Source organism: Rhinolophus ferrumequinum, chromosome X (assembly GCF_004115265.2).
Source record: "Rhinolophus ferrumequinum isolate MPI-CBG mRhiFer1 chromosome X, mRhiFer1_v1.p, whole genome shotgun sequence".
Lineage (NCBI taxonomy): Eukaryota > Metazoa > Chordata > Mammalia > Chiroptera > Rhinolophidae > Rhinolophus > Rhinolophus ferrumequinum.
Window position 1 is genome coordinate 110,045,144 of NC_046284.1, and position 24,489 is coordinate 110,069,632.

Here is a 24,489-nt window from a genome sequence, read left to right on the forward strand (position 1 = left end):
CACTGCTGAGCAGAGGACGAAAGGCATAGGCACGGAGCCTAGGCGCCCCCTCACTACCCTGCCAAGCTCACCCCGCCACCACCTGCCCAGTGCTAGAAGTGGGACAGTAGCACTGTCAGATCAAAAGAACAGAATATTTTCAGTTCTGAGAACTACGGCCCGCAGCCACGAACATGCAGCTCAACTAGTTCCAGCGAAGGGGAGAGAGCCCTGGGGGCTGTGCTGGTGGTTGCCACCATTGCTCTGGGCCACCTCTCACAGCCCACCCTGCCCCTGTCCCCACCTATCTGGGTGGATCCCTGCAGGAGTAAACAGAGCCGCTGAAACACAGAGGTCCTGAATCTGGTGCAGGAAGAGCTCTGGAACTTCAAAAGCTCTCTACACCCTCCCCCAAAGAGGCAGTGCCCTATGACCCAGGTGAACTGTTCACAGAGGAGAAGCCGCCTTCCAGGGAATTCCCCCATTGTGTGAGAAGCTGGAATAGAGCACAGAAAAAATAACTCTACAGGGTGAGAGAGAATCAAAGGCTGCAGTTGGAAAGAAAATAAAGAATTCTACCAACACCTACTGGAAAAGAGAAGAAAGACCTCTTTCTATCAACCTATTGCAGAACCCACTCCTGTAGATGTCTAGGAAGAGAAATAATAAATCATTAATTGCCATGAATAATCAAGGTAACAAGGCAGCTCAGAAAGAAAATGAGAAGTCTCCAGAAAATGAACTTAAAGACATGGAAATACGTGACTTAAATGACAGAGAATTCAAGATTCCAGTTCTGAAAAAAACTCAACAAGATGCAAAAAATCAGACAGGCAGTTTAATGAACTCAAAAACACAATCAAAGAACAAAATGAACATTTTACCAAAGATTAAAAATTTTAAAACGAACCAAATAGAATTTCTGGAGATTAAGAACTCAATACAACAAATGAAGAATGAAATAGTCTCCTTAGGTAACAGAGCTGACCAGATGGAAGAAAGAATCAGTGACATCAAAGATAGAAATCTGGAAATGACACAGATGGAAGAAAGAGACTTGAGAGTTAAACGAAATGAAAGAACTCTACAAGAACTTTCTGACTCCATCAGAAAGAGCAATATAAGAATAATGGGCATACCAGAAGGAGAAGAAAGGGAGAAGGGAACAGAGAGGATATTCAAAGTAATAGTCGACGAGAACTTCCCAAACTTGTGGATAGAACTGGACACTAGAATCCTAGAAGCAAATAGAACACCTAATTATCTCAATCCCAACAGACCTTCTCCAGGCACATTGCATTGAAGCCGTCAAAAATTAACGACAAAGAAAGAATCCTCAAGGGAGCCAGGGAAAAGAAGACGGTAACCTACAAAGGAAAGCCCATTAGGTTATCATCAGATTATTCAGCAGAAACTCTACAAGCCAGGAGGGAGTGGAACCAAATATTCAAATTATTGAAGCAGAGAAATTATGAGCCAAGAATAATGTAACCAGCAAAGATATCCTTTAGATATGAAGGAGAAATAAAAATCTTTCCAGACATACAGAAGCTGAGGGAATTTTCTAATACACGACTTGCACTAAAAGAAATACCAAAGGAGGTTATTCAACCACCATCAAAAGGGACAATTTGTGGCAACCAAAACATAAAAAGGGGGAGAGTAAAGGCCTGAACTGGAATATGGGAATAGAGAAAGTAGGCATGCTGAAGAAAATGGAATACTCTAAATATCAAACTTTCTTTTACATAAACTTAAGGGTAACCACTCAAAAAAAAATCCAGAACTGAAATATATACTTTAACAGAAGAAGAAACAGAGGGAAATATCATAGAATACCACCACAATGAAATAATAGACAGCAACAAAAAGGCAAAGAAACAATGGAGACACAATCCTACAGAAAGCCAAAGGTAGAATGATAGGAAATCCTCATATATCAATAATCATCCTAAATGTAAACGGCCTGAACTCACCAATAAAAAGGAACAGAGTAGCAGATTGGATCAAAAAACTAAACCCAGCCATATTCTGTCTCCAAGAGACACATCTCAGCTACAAGGACAAGCATAGACTCGAAGTGAAAGGGTAGAAATTGACACTCCAAGCAAATGGTATCCAGAGAATATCAGGTGTAGCCACACTGATATTAGATGAATCAGACTTCAGGGTGAAAAAGGTAGCAAGAGACAAAGATGGACATTTCATAATGGTAAAGGGGACTATACAACAAGAAGACATAACAGTCATCAATATTTATGCCCCCAATCAGGGAGCACCAAAATATAGAAACTATATTTCTATATTCTATAGAAAATATAGAAACAGAACTAAAGGGAGAAATTGACCAAAACACAACTATAGTAGGGGACCTAAAGACATCATTGACAGCTATAGATAGATCATCCAAACAGAAAATAAAGAAACAGCAGCCCTAAATGACACATTAAATGAAATGGACATTACTGACATTTATAGAGCACTCCATCCTAGAACATCAGACTATACATTCTTTTCTAGTGTACATGAAACATTCTCAAGGATAGACCATATATTGGGACATAAAACTAGCTTCAGCAAATTTAAGAAGACTAAAATCATACCAAATATACTCTGTGATCACAAGGCTTTGAAATTGGGTATCAACTACAAAAAGAAAGCAGGAAAAACCACAAATATGTGGATATTAAACAACATTAAAGAACGACTGGGTCAAAGAAGAAATAGAGAAGAGATTAAAATATACATAGAAACAAATGAGAAGGAAAATACACTGTACCAAAATTTTGGGGATGGAGTGAAAGCAGTTTTAAGAAGGAAATTTATATCATTACAGGCCTATCTTAAGAAACAAGAAAAATCCTAGATAAATAACCTCATGTTACACCTTAAAGGACTAGAAAAAGAAGAACCAATGAAACCCAAAGTGAGCAGAAGGAAGGAAATAATAAAAATCACAGCAGAACTAAATGAGACAGAAAACAAAAAGACAGTAGAAAAATTAATGTGACAAAGAGCTGGTTCTTTGAAAAGATTAACAAAATTGACAAACCCTTGGCTAGACTCATTAAGATAAAAAGAGAAAAGCCACAAGTAAACAAAATCAGAAATGAACGAGGGGAAGTTATCATGGTTGCCCGACAAATACAAAGGATCATTCAAGAACACTATGAAGGACTATATGCCAGCAAATTCAATGACATAGAAGATATGGACAAGTTCTTAGAAACACATAGCCTTCCTAGGCTGAATCACGAAGAACTCTGAAAATCTAAATAGACCGATGAGCAGTAAGGAAATTGAATCAGTCATCAGAAACCTTCCCAAAAGCAAAAGTCCGGGACCAGGTGGCTTCACTAGTGAATTCTACCAAACACTCAAAGAGGATCTGATATCTGTCCTACTCAAACTCTTCCAAAAAATTGAAGAAGAGACAATATTCCCTAACTCATTTTATGAGGCCAACATTACCCTGATACCCAAACCTGGTAACGATAACACGAAAAAAGAAAATACACACCAGTATCTGTGATGAATACATATGCAAAAATCCTAAACAAAATTCTAGCGAATCGAATGTAACAATGCATTAAAAAAAGAAAAAGAATATCCATCACGACCAAGTAGGGTTCATACGAGGGGCACAACAATAGTTCAACATATGCAAATCGATCAATGTGATACACCACATAAACAAAATAAAGGAAAAAACTCGTATGATTATATCAATAGATGCAGAAAAAGTATTTGACAAGATATAACATCCATTTATGATTAAGGCACTTAATGAAATAGGTAAAGAAGGAAAATACCTTAACATAATAAAGGCCATATATGACAATCCCTCAGCTAATATCATAATTAACGGTGAAAATCTGAAGCCCTTTGCTCTATGTTCAGGAACATGACAGGGCTGTCCCCTATCACCTCTGCTTTTCAACATAGTATTGGAAGTTCTCACCAGAGCAATCAGGCAAGGGAAAGAAAGAAAAGGCATCCAAATTGGGAATGAAGAAGTTAAACTGTCAGTTTTTGCAGATGACATGATGCTATATATAGAAAACCCTAAAGACTCCATCAAACAGCTATTAAAAACAATAAATGAATACAGTAAAGATGCAGGCTACAAAATCAACGTACCAAAGTCCATTGTATTTCTATATACTAAAAATGAAAGCTCAGAAAAAGAAAAAAACTTTTTTTGCAATTGCAACAAAAAGAACAAAATATCTAGGAATAAACTTAATCGAGGATGTGAAAGACCTATATACTGAAAACTATATTTTTGAAAGAAACTGAAGAAGACACAAAGAAATGGAAAGACATTCCATGTTCATGGATTGGAAGAATCAACATAGTTAAAAAGGCCATATTACCCAAAGCAATATACAGATTTAATGCAATCCCCATCAAAATCCCAATGACATTAAAAAAAAATAGAATAAAAAAAATCATCAGATTTGTATGGAACCACAAAAGACCCCGAATAGCCAAAGCAATCCTAACAAAAAATAACAATGCTGGCGGTATCACACTCCCTGACTTCAGCTTGTATTACAGGGCAACAATAATCAAAACAGTATGCTATCGGCAGAAAAACAGACACATAGATCAATGGAATAGAACTGAGAACTCAGAAATAAACCCACATAAATATGGACAGATAATTTTTGACAAAGCCAAAAATATACAATGGAGAAAAGATAGCCTCTTCAACAAATGGTGCTGGGAGAATTGGAAAGCTACGTGCTGAAGAATGAAATTAGACTGCTATCTGTCACCATACACCAAAATAACTCAAAATGGATCAAAGACCTAAACATAAGACCTGAAACAATAAACTGCATAGAAGAAAACATAGGTACTAAACTTATGGACCTTGGGTTCAAAGAGCATTTTATGAATTTGACTCCAAAGGCAAGGGAAGTAAAAGCTAAAATAAATGAATGGGACTGTATCAAACTAAAAAGCTTCTGCACAGCAAAAGAAACCATCGACAAAATAAAGAGGCAACCAACTGAATGGGAAAAAATTTTTGCAAACAACGCCTCCGATAAGGGCTAATATCCAAAATATACAAGGAACTCATGCAATTCAACAACAAAAAAACAAACAACCCAATTGAAAAATGGGCAGAGGACCTGAAGAGACATTTCTCCAAAGAGGACATACAAATGGCAAATAGACATATGAAAAAATGCTCAACATCACTAATCATCAGAGAAATGCAAATAAAAACCACAATGAGATACCACCTCACCCCAGTCAGAATGGCCATCATCAATAAGACAAATAGTAACAATTGTTGGAGAGGCTGTGGAGAAAAAGGTACCCTCATCCACTGTTGGTGGGAATGCAGACTGGTGCAGCCGCTATGGAAGGCAGTGTGGAGGTTCCTCAAAATATTACGAGTAAAATTATCATATGACCCAGCAATCCCTCTCTTGGGTATCTACCAAAAAAATCTGAAAACATTTATCCATTAAGACAAATGTGCTCCAATGTCCATTGTAGCTTTATTTACGGTGGCCAAGACATAGAAACAACCAAAATGTCCTTCGATAGATGAATGGATAAAGAAGTTATGGTATATATGCACAATGGAATACTATTCGGCGGTAAGAAAAGATGAAATAGGACTATTTATGACAACATGGATGGATCTTGAGAGTATAATGCTAAGTGAAATAAGTCAGACAGAAAAAGCAGAGAACCATATGACTTCACTGATAGGTGCAATATAAAACTGAAAGCAACAAAGGAACAAGACAAACAATAAAGAAAAACTCACAGACACAGACAAAAGTTTAGTGGTTACGACAGGGTAAGGGGGTGGGGGGTGGGAGATGAGGGTAAAAGGGATCAAATATATATATGGTGATGGAAGGAGAACTGACTCTGGGTGCTGAACACACAATGGGATTTATAGATGATGTATTACAGAATTGTACACTTGAAACCTATGTAACTTTACTAACAATTGTCACTCCAATAAACTTTAATTTAAAAAAATTACATGATGTTGAGATGATATATTTGATTAGATTCTTTTTTTTTCTCTTTGACCCATTGCTTAGAAAAAAATAAGAAAATGAAACACATGGATTTGGTTTAGCTTCTGTGGTATCCTGAACCAGATACATCCATAGGAATATTAGGGAAGAGCAGTGACATCACGCACTTCTGATGTTATTGCTAACACAGGGTAGGGAATGTAGACAAAGAATGGCTTTATAGTTTATCAAAATGCATTTTTGAACAGGCCATTTTCTAAGCCTAAGAAAACCTTAATTAGCGTGTATCATGAATGATTAAATTACATTAATTTTTAGATGGAGGTGACTGTGTTCTAGTGTATTCATGTTGTAAGATAGAATATGCTCATATATACCACTTATTTTCAGTCTGGTCATGATACAAGGCCTTCATATTTATTCCAAGGGCACTGAGCTCAACATGTGGTAAAATGGATAGTGAATAACTAGAACAGTAGAATATAATATTAAAACACAAAATAGAATAACAGCCCCCCAACCCATGTCACGTGAATAAACATTTTCCATTTTGAAAACAAGGAGAAAAAGCTCTCCAAATTATGATTGCCTAATGTGAAATTTCAAGAATGGTAACATATTAATCAAGACAATATTATGGAAACTACATGAAAGGCTCAGTTCCATTATCAATAATAAAAGATTTTATCAATGTTCTCAACACCTTTCCTTGCCATTTCCCTGAATTCATATCCTTGCTTTGGAAAAACCATGCCGGTACTCCCAAGTGTCGAAGAACAACATTACTTAAATGTTCATTTAGTGTGTTCAAGCACATTTATGAAGCTGTACAATTTTATCCTTAAAAATATTTGGATACTAATTTTTTTTAGAGACACACAAATGTACATGAGGTAAGAGCACAAAGTATATAAAAGGAATATATATTGCTAGCAAACATTTTATAGCACTTATAATTTAGTAGGCCTTTATGTGTGCTTATTTGCTTCTCACAAAAGTCCTATGGGTGCAAATGGTTATTATCTCCATTTTTTAAAATGATTAATACCCGACATAGAGAGTTCAAGTTCTATGTCGAAGGTCTCACAAGCTAGTAAGTAGGAGAGCTGAGATTTGGACAGTCTGGCTCCAAAGTCCATGCTCTTGACCACTATATATAACCTCCCTGTCAGCAGGATATATATATATATATATATACACACACACACACACACACATTTATATATACATATATATACGTACACATATATATGTATATATATGCATATATATGCATGTATATACATGTATATACACACATGTATATATGTATATATACATAATATTTTGTATATATTATATATATAATATGCACTGCCTGCTGAACACCCATAAAGAAGAAAATTTTCCATCTTCAATTCAATTTCTATGAATCTAGAAAAGGGGGAGAAGGAAGGGAAAGAAAATGAAGGATCAAACTCATAAAAGCTAAAGTGGAAACACAGAGCAGAATGTTGTAGATGATGGAAAAACATACACATATTTTTCCAGAGCCACCAAATAACCATGCAGACATCTAATCACTTGGCTGTACAACTCTGTCCAGCGACAGAAGAAAGGTGAGAGAATGAAATACTAACTTTGCTTAGGCCTGAACTACTAAGATGTATGTTCTGTCATACTCAGCACTAGGTAAAGTCAGCTTTTTTTGTGGGTGTCTTTTCCTCCCCACCTAGGAATAAATTTGAAGACATATTCTTGAAATGATATTAAAAATATCTTTTTCTGTGGGTTTTTTTTTTTTTTTTGGCCTATGTATGGGATTCTGGTTCATTTTTGGTAAACTTGACAGTCAATGAGTTTATTTTGACTTTTTAAATGCTGCTCTTTAAAATTAGGTATGGCTACATTTTATTTTAAACTGATCGATCTAGAAACTTCAGTGACATGATTCTCTAAGTATTAATGTGGAAAACAGACTTTAAGCCTTACTGACTTTCTAAGTACTTAGAAATTTAAGTGCACTTTACCTGTTCATGTCATCAAGATGCTCAGCAGCAAAATAAAAGCTTTTGATTTTAGGATGACAAGCTTTGAATGCACTGTAAAAGAAAACAAAGTACATTTATTTCATTTCAAATTGAGAAATAATTTAGAAGCAAACCATTTTTATGGGTGAAATTACCTCAACATCTAAAGCATCCCATATGTGATGCTTCTGCCATAATGGCAGAAATCAGTAAAAACTTCAATTTTCTGCCAACAAAATGCTTTCTTATTACCCCAATTTGAGAGCATTAGACAAGCAATCTATAATTTATAAGCCAGAAATTTTTGAAGAAGCCTTCCCTTCTCTCCCTCTCCCCAAATAAAATCAACTTACTATTTCTTGCGGCATTCACTGGCTCTATCAATTTTAAATTCAGGCAGACTGATGAATCCTTCTGCTTTTTCATCCTAAAGAGGCAACACTCTTGTTTAGGATATTATATACAAAGGTTTGAAGCTGATGATACTATATAACTATGCTTCAAATAGCTATACTAATAAATCTGTTCATTTAAGTCGTTAAACATAACATTTTAGAGACTAGAATTCCACTTTTATATCTTATATTCCATTAAATTTAAGGTATATTCTGAACATTCAGAATACTACAAATTAAAATACATAGAGAAAATTTTAAAAAGACTTTTTATATTACAATGAAGATAGGAAATTCTTTAATTCTTAAAGTGAAACATGTTTTTAAGTAATTTTCTTATGAGAATGTATATATACTTTTATAACATAAAATAACTTTAGTCCACATTTAGAATTCACAATTTTGTGTCATTTTTAATGCTTAGATGTAAAATATAAGGAAGTTTATTAATTCAACTCCTTTACTTCCTCCCAAGAAAACCTCTTATCAAATCTGAATTCAGTAATTATTTTACATATTCAAGATTTTACAAATGAAATAGTTTAATTTAATCTTCAAATATTTGACTTGGCGTATGAGCTCTCTCTCTCTCTCTCTCTCTCTCTCTCTCTCTCTCTCTCTCTCTCTCTCTCTCTCTCTCTCTCTCTCTCTTTTCACTTGGAAAATTAAATGAAATCCATAATATCCCCCTCTTTCTAATGAGGGATGAAAAACAAGGTAAGAGAATTATCCAAAAATCTGACATTAGATATAAGTTATCCCAACTACACTAACAAACTATGCTAAAAATAACTTTGGCTCAATCCTTTAATCATTGTTGTCCCATACATGCTTCTTAGACTTTGCATGCTCCAAAACTTTGATCTGTGCTATACCAGTTCATGGCTTCTGATATCTCAAGTTCAAGTGAGATTAAACCCCCCATTTGCTATCTCAAAGAAAAAAAAATAGAGAGTCTCAAATTCTTTTGCTTTGTATGTATGTATATATGTAAAACTTAACAAAAATTTGATGTTATTGATAGTGACTAAAATGTTGTTAAAAAGCAGTATTGTAACTTTCTCAACACATTTCAATATTTGAGTATTTTTTTTTCTTCCAATCTTAGGGTAAATACAATATTCTCAAATCTGTTTCAGAACTTTGCTTTCTGTTATGTTACTCCTGATGTCTTCAATTTAAGAATTTTAAATTTTGAACAATTTAAAATATTTTGGAGGTAGTTATTATCTTCCCATAATGATGTGTCGAGGGACTTTTACATTGCTTCTGAAAAAAAAAATCACACTTGGGTATTTTTTACAATTCTATACAATGGAATTATTCACTCACTTCTCACAAGGCTAACACAGGAACAATAAATCTCTGATTGAAACTTAGCTAATGTTCAATAAAAAGGGGTCACAGTTTATTTTATCACTTAAACTTTGAAAGATAGAATATAATTTTGCATAGAGCAGACAAATCTACAAGTGACCTTAAGATAAAGAGATATAGAAAACACTATATTTTGATAATACTTGATTGGCATACAAAGTGTTTAATACATATACATACATATATACATACACACGTATGCTAAATGAAAATGTAGGTAAAGTTATTGTTTACTATATCTAAAATAAGACACACTCAGTGAAATTGAATATATTTGAGATAACTGTGTGATTGCCAGAAAAAAATATCTAAAGTATAGAAAATAACCAAATCCTTCTACATAGATAATATAGACATTTATATTAGATAGCAAAATAGTAATTCAAGATTTTACAAATGAAATAAGACGTCAATTTGAAAAATATTACTAATAGCATATGCTTATTGAGTACTTAGTATGTACTAGGCATTGTTATAAGTGAACTTGACATCCATTGATTGATTTCATCCATATGACAGCCCAGTGAGCTAGGCACTATTACTCCCATTTTATAGACAAAGAAACTGAGGCACAGTAACTCAAGTGGTGTTAAGTCTTAACCATAACCTAACATAATATAAAATAAATTAACATAACAGTCTCTCTAGGGAACACAAAATTCTCTATATACTGTATGTTATAGGCATAATGTTAAATTATATTTCAAAAATTAATCTTCAAATGCAAATTGAATGTCATAACATAATCATACTCATATAAGACTATTTAGCCAGCATACTGCATTAAACCATGTACATTTTTTAATTAAAAAATGTTTTTCAATTACAGTTGGCATTCAATATTATATTGGTTTCAGGTTTACAGGATAGTGGTTAGACATTTATATAACTTACAAAGTGATCCCCCTGATAAATCTAGTACCCACCTGTCACCATATATAGTGATTACAATATTAACAATATTCCCGATGCTAAACCATATACAGTTTTTGAGAAAACAAATTAAAAATAGAAATTTATGTTAAAAAAAAAGGTTAACTGGTAGATGGCTATGGCAAAGGAACGAAAGCAAACGTAGGTATATTCTTGTGTTATCTGTTGTGATATGTGATAGGTTGTGATATAATTACTTTGGATATAAATCTGTTTACTGCAAATTTAACGGGAAATCAGAAGAACAACTTAAATGTATTATATACACCCCTAGCCCCCAATTGCGCCAAATGAAATGAATACTGTCAGATTTTCCAAACTACCCTGTTTCCCCAAAAATAAGACCTAGCCGGACAATCAGTTCTAATGTGTCCTTTGGAGCAAAAATTAATATAAGACCCGGTATTATATTATATTATATTATGTGATATTATATTACACAAGACCCGGTCTTATAGTAAAATAAGACTGGGTATTATATTATATTATATTATATTATATTATATTGTATTATATTATGTACCGGGTCTTATAGCAAAATAAGACAGGGTCTTATATTAATTTTTGCTCCAAAAGATGCATTAGAGCTGATTGTCCAGCTAGGTCTTATTTTTTGGGAAACATGGTAGTCTATTAGTTCATTTTTTTCTTTAAGAAAAACTGAAATAAATTCAGGTGATATAAATTTACTTAAATCACTAAAAGACTTCCTCCCTTCCCTCTAAAAAACAGAAAAAAATTTAAAACTTTGAACAAAAGCAAGATATTTTAAAATCTGTATCAAATTTCCAAATATAATCTTTTTAGTTAAGCTATTGCTTGATTACCTTGGTATTTTTAATTAGATATACACAATTTTATTATACCTTATCTGTGTTTCAGTTATGTTGCTATATTAGAATGAGACAACTATCTTTCCAGAACCCCAAAATGCAATCATTTTAAGAAGGCAGACTGAAAAATAACTAGCAGAAGTCTCCTGAATTAGCCTTAAGGTGATTATACAATTTTAAAATGTAAGTCTCAAAATGGTGATTCTTTCAGTTAAAGATAGAAAATGGATGGGAAATGAAATGTGCTTTGTCTTACCTCCTCATTAATATACCAATATAGGGATGCATCCTTAAGGACAAACCAATATTTCTTCCATTTCTGTGAAAAGTAACTCTTCGCATCTTTCTTTTTCCACAGCCAACCCTCACAGTCACCACGGCCAAGATCTTTGCAAGAAATTCGTCTTTTGCTCTTGCCAGCTATGGGACCTAAAGATAATAGTAGGTAAAAAAATGCTCTTTAAATTTACACGGGTGTGAAGGTCGAAGATTATAGGTCACAAAAATAAGTCTGGGTATTTAACCTTAAAAATTATTATTTTCACATTGTATCAGAATAGAAAAATATGGAAAATTTTAATACCTTCCCCCCCACGTAAGTGACATACAATTGAATCAGAAGTGTGTAATCCCACTTTCAAAACCTGTCAAGGCCATTTGTTGTGAAAGGCACCTTGCATCACAGTTGACCTGAAGGAGAACCTGGTCTTGGCAGCACTTGCTAGGGGGTTGGTTGTGTTCTTCCAAACCACACTGGGCTCAGGCAAGAGAGGATGGATGGAGTGTGCTAGTGATTATCACAGTGAAAACTAAGTAGGTAGATGATTCATTTCATTTCCTTTTCTTACCTTTGCTTTTCTTCTTTGACTTGTGCTGCAGAGAAGACTGCTGAAATGTCTGAAATCAAAGACGGAAGAATGTTATCTGATAGGGTGCCATCAGGAGCGCCATAATGGTGCACAGAACTCTCAAGAGCTGACAGCTGACTCTGAATGCCGGTCAGGGAAACTACTTTTGTTCCCCCAAAGCCTCAAAACAAATTCATATATATCATGCCACTCAACTTTCTAATGTCCCACAAAGCAGGAGAGGATATTATCTTTGTCCTTATTTTGTAGGCAGAGAAATCAGGGCACAAAGCATGGTGAAACTAAGGGCTCCAATATGCACAGTACTACTTCGTACCTTTTAAAAGGGTTTATTGTGTTTTCTCAGGCAATAACTCAATTGATTCTCACAAAGATCTTATTAAGTAGGCGGGCAAATATGACTATCACTTGTTCCTTTGAAGCTCATTCTGCTACAGAAGCCACCATGACCTACTGATCTCCTAGGTATTTCTCCTTCAGTCGCTAATATTTCAGCACTTAGATCAGTATTTTCTTCTCACACCTACTTCTATACCTGTTATTGGTGACTAATCTTCATGTAGGGGATGTCAGCACCTTGGTTCCTCATTTCCTCATCTCCAACGATCTTTATTTCTCCACTCCTCAGCTACTCACCACCATGACTGTATGTTATCTTAAGCATATTCCAACCATTGCCTCCATTATCTATGTTTTACATAGTTTAATACCCCCAACTCAGCAATTTTTTAGAAAATCTTCATTGAGTCATCCAAATTCACTGACCTTACCACCCTTTTGTGCCTATATTTCTCTTCTTCTACTTGGTTTCCATAGGACATAATTACAATTATTCCCTTGAATCACGCTCCCTGCATCATACTTGCCTGGCTAAACAACCATCCCAGTTAAACCTGCCTATCTGTCTACTCTATGCTAAGTACCGGAACAGCTTCATGTCTTAATAGAAAAACCCACAACTGTATTGACTGGTCTAACTTTCAGTTAATGACTATAAATCACTGGTTCCAGTCAGATAGTCTACTAAGCTATATTGTTCACTGGTGTAATAAGGTTATTTATGTTCATATGATTAGCTTGCTAACAGGGTACAGAGATAGCATGTGTAATTTTAATTTACAGATAATCCTTCAAAATCAGTTTTAGGCAACAGATTCTTCTTTTTCTTTACAAAGGTATGTCTATAAGGGGCAGCTGGATTTTGTTTACATAAAACTTGCTGGTCTTGGTTTTATATAATACATTTGTATTCTTTGACATACTTCCTTATTTAGTATCTTTGCTCATAAAATAATAGAATAATATTCTACTTACATGAAAATTTTTTTTGTTTTGTACATGGTTAACATAATTTTCATGAATATAATATTATGGATGGATTTCAGTCCTAAAGATAAGGGTCAGATAATTTACTGCAATAGAGTGTAACCCAAAAATAATCACCTAAGTGACAAAGCAGTGTGTGTGTGTGTGTGTGTGTGTGTGTGTGTGTGTGTGTGTGTAAAACTTTGCAGGATTCATGGCTACAGAAATTGACAATCAATTTTGGAGAGAAAGCATAAAAGATAAAAACCATTATGCTGTGTTGATTTTCTTGAGTACACTTTGCTTCAAAATAATAACCCAAATAACAACTCAGGCCACTGTGCTTAAGTATAGCTAATTTACATATAGTTATTTCCCCTAAATTGTTTGGCTGTAAAATTACTGATTGGGTTTCTTTTTTCCTTTTCTGGTTCCACAAGTAATCATTATAATTTTACAGTTCATTATTTTTAAAAATGACAAAGATGGGTGTGGTTTGTTTTTAGGAAGCTACATGGGTAACAGACAGCTTGAAAGAATTGAGTTATATAATGTATCTCCTATGCTTTTTGCATGCTATAACCTGGAGGTTTACTTTAAACTCGACACAAAAACGTATTTTATGCTCTACAGGTTTTCTTTTTAACAAGATTATCTTTTCTTTCCCTATATTCTCATACTGATTGTGATTGCAGAGTATAATCAATATACACATTGTTGAAATCTAAGAACTCTTAGGCATACAATACAGATTTATCCATCATTCAATGAAGCAAAACCTGAGATGTCTTTTGTAAATATTATAAATATCACAACGTGATTCTCTTAAAAGATAGTTCATTATTTTTCCAAGTGACGTGACATTTTCTAAAATGAAAAAGTTGTAACTGAATTATATTAATTAAAATCATATAATTGAATGATATGCTTTTGAAACTAACAGGAAAACCTCTGAAAATTACAGTGAAGGAAATAGGTCTCTGTGCAGTAAAGAGTTACTATAGCAGGCCTGCAGTGGCTATCTTAGAAGGGCCTACTTGCAAGCTGGGCCCTTGGATGGCAGCTGGAAAGTTGGCTCATAAACAATTCCCTACACTAACATGAAGCTTCCCTAAGTGATACGACTATTGTGCTCACCTGGGGACTAAACACCTGCTTTAATTTGGGGGTCTGGAAATTTTATAGTTGCTGGGCAGAGGGTTTTTATGTGATCAATCCAAGAAAATCCTTCGGTGCTGAGTCTTTAATAGGCTTCCCTGGGCAGAGACACTACACATGTGACTGCATGTTTGCTGCTGAGGTGGGAGAGAGTACACTCTGCATGATCTGTCATGAGAAGGAAAGAGCACAGGAAGCCAGTACATCAATTTCTCCAGATGCCTTGGGTGTCTTTTTTCTTTACTGATCTTATTTTATATCTCTGCTGTGTCATAGTAATAAATCTTAGCTGTGGGTAGAACTATATGTTGAGTCTTATGAGCCTTTGTAGCGAATGACCAAATGTGTGGATGATCTTGGGGACCCCTGAAACAGCATCATTATTCAAAAGATTCCTTATAAACTTATATTAGAAATTGTTCATTATTCATACACATAAGTAAGCTCCTGACAGCAAAGGTTTCCTCAGGTCATCAGCAACATTGTGATTAAGTACCCCAAGGTGCAAATTTATAATCCTGTGTAGTATTTACTCGTCGAACTGATGGAATTAGTCATTGAGTGACAGATATTTAATTGCTAATCATTTTTTTTCAGTTTCTAATGATATCATGAAAAATTTAATAAGAGCAAGACATTAAGTACAGGCACATGACTATAATAGATAATACAGCAGATCACATAAGGTGCTATGACTAACAACAACAAAAAAGAGGGCTGGAATCTTTGCTTTCATGATAATGAATGTTTTTCTCATGAGAGTGAACATTTATCATATATTTTATTTCTATATTTTTCTTATTAGCTTCAGATCATCTTTCTTCCAGGTTCATGCTCAAGTAAGTATATCCTTTAGAAGTTCTTAGATAGCAGTTTGTGAGTAGCAAACTCTTCTACATTTTTATATTTGAAAATATAAAAATCCTTCACTCTTGAATAATAGTTTAGCTGGGTATAGAAATTTGATTTGAGGATAACTTTCCCTCTGCAATTGGAACATATTATTTTGTTTTCTTTTGACATCTATTGTTGCTCTTAAGATACCTGTAGCTACTCTGTCATTTGTTATAATTTGTCTCTGCAGCTTTTTAAATATTTTTCTCTTTTATCCCTGATATTATAAAATTGCACTATGATGTGTCTAGGTTATAATTTATTTTAATTAATGCTATTTAGTATTCATTGCGTTGTATCTGAAGGCATTATTTCATCAAATCTGAAAAATCTCAGGCATTATCTCTTCAAATGGTCTTTCCTAGTCCTCTTTTTACTCTAGACATATATTGGCACCTCTCAATTGATTATCTATGTATCCAAAAGATCCTTGTATCTTTCATTTTCATCCTTTCATATTTCTGCAATGCTTTTAAGTTACATTCATTCTGCCGTCTTCCAATTTCCTAATTCTCTCTCTGATTGAATCCAGTCTAAAGTTTATCCTGCCTATAGAGTGTTTATTTCACTGACTGTATTTTACAAATCCAGGATGTCTAGGTGTTACTGGCTCTCCTGAGTATCCACTCTTCCTAATCATCCTGTTATTTCAAAATTTATTTTAAGAGTTTTTGTATTTCCCATAATTTGAATTTAGTAGAGAAAAAAATCACTTTTATACAAGTCATAGCTCTGGTCAGTAGTATCTTTATTCAACCTCCTTACTGATGCGTAAGGAAACTGTTTGCCTTCCTAGTTGGTTTCACCCAGTGAGTCAATTTTTAGTTTTCCAACATAGCTGTGATCCATTTCTTCTCTGACAACCATTAGATTCCCAGCCATCTCTACTTCTTTTTGGACTCAGAGTCTACCAGGTATGCGGCTTTAGTTCCCATTTACCACTGGGTAATTTTGTTCTTTCTTCTGGTCTTTGGAGGATAGATTTCATTTTTGGCCATCGCCATATCTTTTTATGTGTATGAGGCAGGTAGGTGTGTGGAGGGGTAGGTGTGTGTGTGTGTGTGTGTATGTGTGTGTATGTGTGTCTGAGAGAGAAAGAGAGAGATAGAGAGAGAGAGAGAGAGAGAGAGAGAGAGAGAGAGAGAGAGAGAGAATTTAAAACATAAGCTCATAATGTTTATTGACCAACAAAAATAGATTCCTTTTGTAAGCACATATGAAGGTCAATTCTCTTAAAAAAACATATTTTTACCTTATTTCCAAATAATCATTCAATAAAATCTAATGCCTTCACTAGCACTTTCTGTTTATTGTAGTGAGTATCTGGGTAAAAGTTTTTTGAACCTTTTCTTTAGAAGTGTCTATAAACTCTGATTTTTAGCAACTTATGAATCCGCATCATCAGCCAGGACTTCTTGGCTGAGCTGTAGGCTGCCTGACTCAACAGATTTAATGTGTACAAAACTGAGCTCATGATATTCACTACCCGTCAACTAAATCTACTCCTCTCCTAGTGTTCTATGCCTTAGTAAATGGCAATTCCATTATCCCCCACAGTGGCTCATATCCAGAATCTTGGAGTCAACCTTAACTCCTTCCTTTCTCTTACATCCCATAACCAATCCACCAGCAAGCTCTATCAGCTCTGTCTTCAAAATGTTTACAAAATGACTTTTTTTTTTTTTTTACTATCTCTACTACTAGCACACTGGCCTAAGTCACTATCATCCCTCACCTGCACTGCTGAAATATCTCCTCACTGTTCTCCCTGCCTCTGCTCTTATCCCTTCTATTTTTAACACAAGAGCCTGAGTGATCCTGTTAAAATATGATTTGAATTATGTCATTCCTCTACACAAACTCTCCAACGGCTTCTCGTCTCACTTTGAATAAATGCCCAAATCCTTCCAATGACCTTGAAGGCTCTGTATGACCTGGCCCTTGTTACCTTTGCCTCCTATCTACCCTTACTAACTTTGCTCCAGCTATACTTACTATTCCTAGATCATGCCAAGTATATACCATCTTAGGGTCTTTACCCTTGCTGTTCCTTCCGTCTCAAATACCTTTTGCCCAGATATTGTTGTGGCTTACTTCCTTACCTCCTTCAGGTAATTACTCAAACACTTCCTTTTTAGTTAATTCTTCCCAAGCTTCCCTATCCAAAATTGTTATCTTCATTGCTCTCAAAACTTCCTATTTTCTTCCCCTGCTTTATTTCTCTCCTAAGCACTTGGCATTTTCAAAAATACTTACCTTTCTTGTTTATTACCCAGCTTTCCCTCCAAATACAACTGCATGAAAGAAGAGAAATTTATGTCTATTTTATGCACTGTTTTATCCTCTGCCTAGAACAGGGACTAGCACGGAGAAGTACACAGGATGTAGTGTTAATCAACCGATGTTTTAACCTGAAGAAGTCCTTCAGCAGAAAACAAACAAGGCAGGTATCTTTTCTCCAGTAATCCATGTACAGCATATTACTGACAGTTCTGTTCTTTAGTAGGCCATTTCTTTTGGTAGATAATAAAAAGTTCTTTATTATCCAATCTCCTTTAGCATTACTTGCACTGGGATTGTCTTAGTGCACTTAACAGTTTAAATTTGAATTCAAAATGTGGCTGGCAAAAGTACATTAAATCTGTGTCAAAAGATATTTATGCAAATAATTATATGATGAATTATGAATGGATATGTTGAAATCTTAATTCTATCCATAAAAATAGAATGTGCTAAAATAAAAGACCATTATGAAAGTATTGTTGATCCTCTTCCTAACCATGGCGATGCATGCAATAGTATTCTGTTTGGCTATAAAAGATCCCTTTTTCAGACATTTGCCTGAAAAGACCATTTGTCTTTCATTTTGTCCACAGATGTTCTGTTCAAACTCTATTCCCCCCTCTTCTGGATGAGGAAGTGTGGGGGAGGGTAATTTGGGTCATTCTTATCCTGAAACTTTCAGAAGCACTTATTTTAATTGTGGAAGAAAATGACAGTTTCTGTGTTTCATTTTGAAAGCTCAGCTACTATTAAATTCTTCTCAAGTTGCAAATTGCCACACTTATGGAAAAATTTGCAATCAAAATACTCTCTTGCTGTAATATAGCAACTTCCTCTTACTATAATTTTCTGCAAAAGTTCAAAGATTTCTTCAGTGACTAGTCAAACCAATAGCTTATTTCTTATACATAAGAAAAGAGAGTGCTTAGCGATTTGAAACACTTGGGATAAATAAATATTGACACATATTTAGTTTTTAATCAACAAATAAAAAGCCTTTGAGATTTAAATATTTCACCAAAAACAGTATTTCCCTTAGTTTCTAATTATTGTATACCAGCAAAAAAAGTCTAAATATGAGCAAGTAGGGTAAGATGCTAATATTAAATCAAGAAATCTTCCATTTACAAGAACTAATAGCATAGAACTGAACAAGTTTGCTGCTGGTGGCAGTCTTGCCCATTCTGTTGCATGAGAAAGAAACTGAGCTGAGTGCAGTGAGGATGAGGCACTGCGTTTACACCGGCTCTTTCAGTATAGTGGGGTGAGGTTGCTCTGGATTCTGTCAGTAAAGTTAACCTGACTTTATGTTGACTGAAAATGGCTCCATACACATTCAAAATAAGCACGCGTTTAAAAACAATAAGCATGCTAATAAATTAGCAGTCAAATAATAACAAAAAGGGAGGAAATGGGGGGAATTTAGACAAAGTCAGTCAAACTCATCAGTTTGGGAAGAGTCAATGTTTCATCAAAAGAATGTCATGTATATCAGATTCTGAAGGAAGGAGATGACTAAATCTTATCCAGGATTCCGTAAGGTGATTCCCCTTTTCCACTGGTTTAGTAAAGTAGGAAGAAGAGGCGTGATTAGTGGAGAGCAGTTGGAAAGGATAACAAGAATCACCATTCTTGAGAAACAGGAACTATCGTTCTTAGATCATAATAATTATCATTTACTGAGGGCTTATGTGTCAGGCACAGGACTTTACGAGGTATGATCAAACAATATGGTGAATAAATAAATTAAAAAATATTTATTACAGTAAAAGACACATTGCCATTAATCCCCCTCAAAATACTCCCTCTTGCTTTAAACACACTTATCCCATCGTTCTTGCCACTTTCTGAAGCATTTCTGGAAGTCCTCTTTCGTGAGTGTCTTTAGTTGCGCTGTCAAGGCTGTCTTGATGTCCTGAATCATTTTGACTTTAGAGAAGAGCCAGAAGTTGCACGGTGCTACGTCTGGTGAATAAGGTGGATGAGGACACACTCTAATGTTTTTTTTTTTTTTTGTAATGTTTTTATTTGACAGAAATTGCAGTATACCAGAAGCGATGTGTGACATGGAGCGTTGTCATGATGGACGATGATTTAGGGCACACTTTAAAATACACCTTCTCTCAATCGTAGCTCACAACTGACTGACTGCACCGAACAAGTTGAGACTTGTCACACACTGTTACTAAGGTTCAAAGCGCCACTTCCCGTATTGAAGATCCCTGCCTTTCCATTGGATGGCACTCGGCAGCAGCAATCACCATATTTTGTGATCACAACCGAAAGGCACCATGGCACACATCGCTTCTGGTATGGCAATTTCTGTCAAAGAAAAACATTACGGTGTGTCCTCATCCACCTTATTCACCGGATCTGGCACCATGTGACTTCTGGATCTTCTCCAAAGTCAAAATGACCATGAAAGGAAAACGTTTTGAATTGATTCAGGACATCAAGGCAGCCATGACAGTGCAACTAAAGACACTCATGAAAGAGGACTTCCAGAACTGCTTCAGAAAGTGGCAAGAGTGATGGGATAAGTTGAAAATGAGGGGGATTAATGGCAATGTGTCTTTTACTGTAATACATTTTAAAAATTTAAGCGTTCACTGTATTTTTTGATCATATCTCATATATCAGTTATCAATCTTAATCCCTACAACAAATCTTTAAAATGGTTATCATTAACTCCATTTTAAAGGAGAGGAAAACTGAGACACAGAATGGATAAACAACTTGCTCAGGACCACACAGGTAGTGGCAGCAGAGTCAAAATTCAAACCCAGGTCTGTCAATCCCAAAACTTGTTCTTCTGACCACTCGGTACAATACTGCCTCTCAAGGAAGTATTCTATAGTCATAGTAACAATGTGAGGTGAAAGAAAAACTGCTTCTGACACATAATACATTTATCAGTTTATGAAAACTTCCCATGATATGTGATGTAAGTACGTTGCTATGTGGAAAGAAAGGATTCTATAGAACAGAAAGATATTAAAGATAACACCTTTGTGTTAATGGAGATAATTCGAACCAGTAACACTTAACGAACCTCCAATTTTCATGCTTTTTTCAATTTTATTTTAACTAGAAAGTTATATTGATCTGTGGGTTAAAAAAAGATTTGCAGGTTTTTTTGCAACTATTAATCATAGTATTTTCATGAAAGGAAGGCTCATGTTAACATTTTAATTTTGCAAATGAGATAGAAACTAAGGTCCAGAAAGGTAATAAGGCTCAGCCAAGGTAGACAAGGATGGGACTGCAATCACATTTTATTCCAAACCTATTAACAGTATTAATTGAACCCAGTGTAATTAAAAAACCGTATGTCAATACTGATGAGGAAATCAGTGATCCAAATAAGGCAAGCCTGCCTCTCTACTAATTCTTTACACAGGAGAAATCCCTTAGAGCTGATTCATCGTGTTATGCAATTTTTCACCTGATACACTGCTGATTATTATACAATGCCTTAAAATCATTTGGTTCACTTTCTCAAGATGTGGTTTTTAACTACTGCATTAGTTTCTACAAAGGCAGAAACCATCTGCTTAGCTTACCACTTTATACTCAGACACTAGCATAGGACCTGACATATAATAATCTGTTGAAAGCCTGAATCAAATATTTACTGGACCTAGAGAATATTATGTTAAGTGAAATAAGTCAGATGGAGAAAGACAAATATCATATGAACTCACTTATACGTGGAATCTAAAGAACAGAATAAATGAACAAACTAAACAGAAATAGACTCAAGAGATATAGAGAAAAAACTAGGTGGGAGGAGGGTGGGGAATGGGGGAGAAGGTAAAGGGAGTAGAAAGTACAAATTAGTAGTCACAATATAGCCACGGGGATATGAAATACAGTATGGGGAATATAATCAATAATGTAAAGATTTTGTAGGGGGTCAGATGGACACTTGTCTTGTTAGGGAGACCACTTCATGGACAGTGTAGATGTCTGATCACTGCACTGTATACCTGAAGCTGAAGCTGAATAATATTGAATGTCAGCTATAAATATATATATGGTCACAGGATGTGGAGTATGGCATAGGGAATAGAGTCAAGGGAATTGTAACAGCTATATACGATGCCAGAGGGGTAGTAGATTGGGAGAGGGGGGGTTATCACTTTGTGAGGGGTGTAAACATCTAACTATTACATTGTTTTGTACACCTGAAACTAATTAAAAAAAAGTTACTGACCACATATGTATGCAGGACACTGAGGCTGTTAGTGCATCCTGTCCACTATCCCTTCAAAACATGTCCAGAATCCAACCCCTTTTCACCACTTCCACTTCAGCACCCAGGGCTAAGCCACTATCATCTGTCACTTGAATTGAGCAGATCCTATCTTGTCTCCCTGCTTCCACATGCACCCCTAGCCCCTCCAGTCTATTCTCAGTACACCAGCTAGTGTGATATACTCCAAATGCTTGTGTTTCAGCAAGAATGGAATGTACAGTAATAGTGGAGCAACACTGCTAGGAATCAGGAGACGTGACCTTTAGTTCTCCATATTCCAGTCCAGATTCCAGCTCCATGACTCTGGTCAAGTCACTGAACTACTACTTTTGACCTCAATATCCTCGTTGGCAAGATCAGGAATTTGGACAAGATGCTCTCAGAATATCTCATAGAGCACTAACTGTACATGATCCTGACTTAAAAGTGAAGGGAAAAATGGCTAGTCACCAATGTATATCCAATTATTGATGTTTTAAGAATTATGTATACCCATAATCAGTGTCAGTCTTTTTTTTTTTTTAAATCAGTGTCTTAACACTTAAGGCTCAATTATTTATTGAAAGACACTTAGTTTATGTTTAAGCTCCACCATGTACAGAAATAACTTACCACCAGCCATATTAGATACAGCTATTTTGGGGTGCTTGATTAATGTGTACAATTAACATAGATTTTGCAGATGAGACAGAAGTAGAAAGTTCGCATAGGTAAAAAGCAGAACTAGGGCAGTTTCTGCTCCTGATACTTCTGTTTGACAAACTGTTGACATCTGGGTGTCAGAGAAATCAGGGTAGGCTTGCGAATCTTTTGTGACAAAGAAACATTTATAACCAGAAAAAATTGAGAGAACCAGATTTACCTCCTTAAGGCTACTTGATGATAAGGAAATAAATTATATGTAAAAGAAAATAGAGAAGTAAATAATATAAAAAGAATCACCTCTAATGAAGGCAGGAAGCCTAAGAATCTCAAATGAAGTCACTGTATATATAACATGATAATTTTCTCGGCAATGATATGACTGAATCATAATTATTAAAAAATGTTTTCTGGCTATTGACTTAATAGCTTTATTTAAAGGAAAATGAAACTAAACAGCTTTCTTGTGTTACTTTTATTTTTAGGTTTGCTGCTCTGATATATTGTATATATTTTCTCATCATGGAATTCTTGCCATATCAGTATATTTCGTTTCAAGAATGCTAGCTTTTACCTAAATACTTTTATGGCTAATCTCTTATTCTGAGATTTTTGCTATTATGGAATAGACAGGCTCTTACAGAATAGACAAATGGTTGTAGACAACCACTTCAAATGTTTCTACATCTGCTAGCTTTGTTGCAATATTCTTGATCTGGGGATTTTTTTTTCTTAACAGAAAATCTCTCAAAGAGAATACTGGATAAAAATAAAAGTTAAGTTTAGGAAGTTTTAAAAGTCACTATATGCAATTCATTTTATAGTAAAATAATTGAGAGATAAATCATACTCTTCCTTCTCTTCCATACTGAACCATCTAGTAGGACATAATTTTAAGACTAAAAAAGCAAAATTGGTTTTATCTAACAAAAGGAAAAAAAGAACTTGATGAAAAGATTTTTTTTTAAATTCCGTGTTTGCAGCAGAAATCATCATTATGCTGTCAATTTAGATGGCATTTTTCATAGTCTTCTCTGCAGTGTTTTGCTCATCTTGTAAATGAGAAAACTGAGTAAGAGAAAGCCATTTATGCAAGCTAAGATGTGAACAATAAGATTTCTACAGGGCCTCACGTTTGCTGCCACTTCTCCAGAATTGTTTGCCTCAAATGCACCTAGATGAGGTTTGGCTTGTTCTCAGCCCAGTGGTGAGGACATTTTTGGTAGTATGGCTGAAGGAAGGATGCTAAGAATATTTGTGCACTACTACAGTGCCAGACACTGCACTAGGTACTTGATATACATTGTCAACACAGGAAGCCAAAGCTTTTATCCAATTATAAAAATACATATAGGGGACACAAAGGGGTAGGAAATACAATAAATAGTTTTACAGCGAACAAACAGGTGGATTTCATATGGCTGTTTCTTGTAGCAGCCGTCTGATAAAAATTGAGGACATGATGCTAAGATGTAACTAAGTGAAGGAGATTAACAATTAGCTTACGTAACATGGCCTAGGGATACACCCTCAGGTACTC

At 35.0% G+C, this 24,489-nt stretch overlaps 1 protein-coding gene across 6 annotated transcripts in view; it reads right to left on the reverse strand.

The window, feature by feature from the left end:
- The window catches only part of CNKSR2 (connector enhancer of kinase suppressor of Ras 2), a 296,636-nt gene that overhangs the window by 57,258 nt on the left and 214,889 nt on the right, over nucleotides 1-24,489 (reverse strand). For all 6 annotated transcript variants that reach the window (XM_033106612.1, XM_033106623.1, XM_033106633.1 and 3 more), the window contains 4 exons: nucleotides 12,389-12,437; nucleotides 11,797-11,969; nucleotides 8,356-8,429; nucleotides 8,003-8,074 (listed from right to left, as the gene is read on the reverse strand). In XM_033106612.1, coding sequence (XP_032962503.1) covers nucleotides 8,003-8,074; nucleotides 8,356-8,429; nucleotides 11,797-11,969; nucleotides 12,389-12,437 — 368 coding nt within the window. The remainder of the gene's footprint in view (nucleotides 1-8,002; nucleotides 8,075-8,355; nucleotides 8,430-11,796; nucleotides 11,970-12,388; nucleotides 12,438-24,489) is intronic.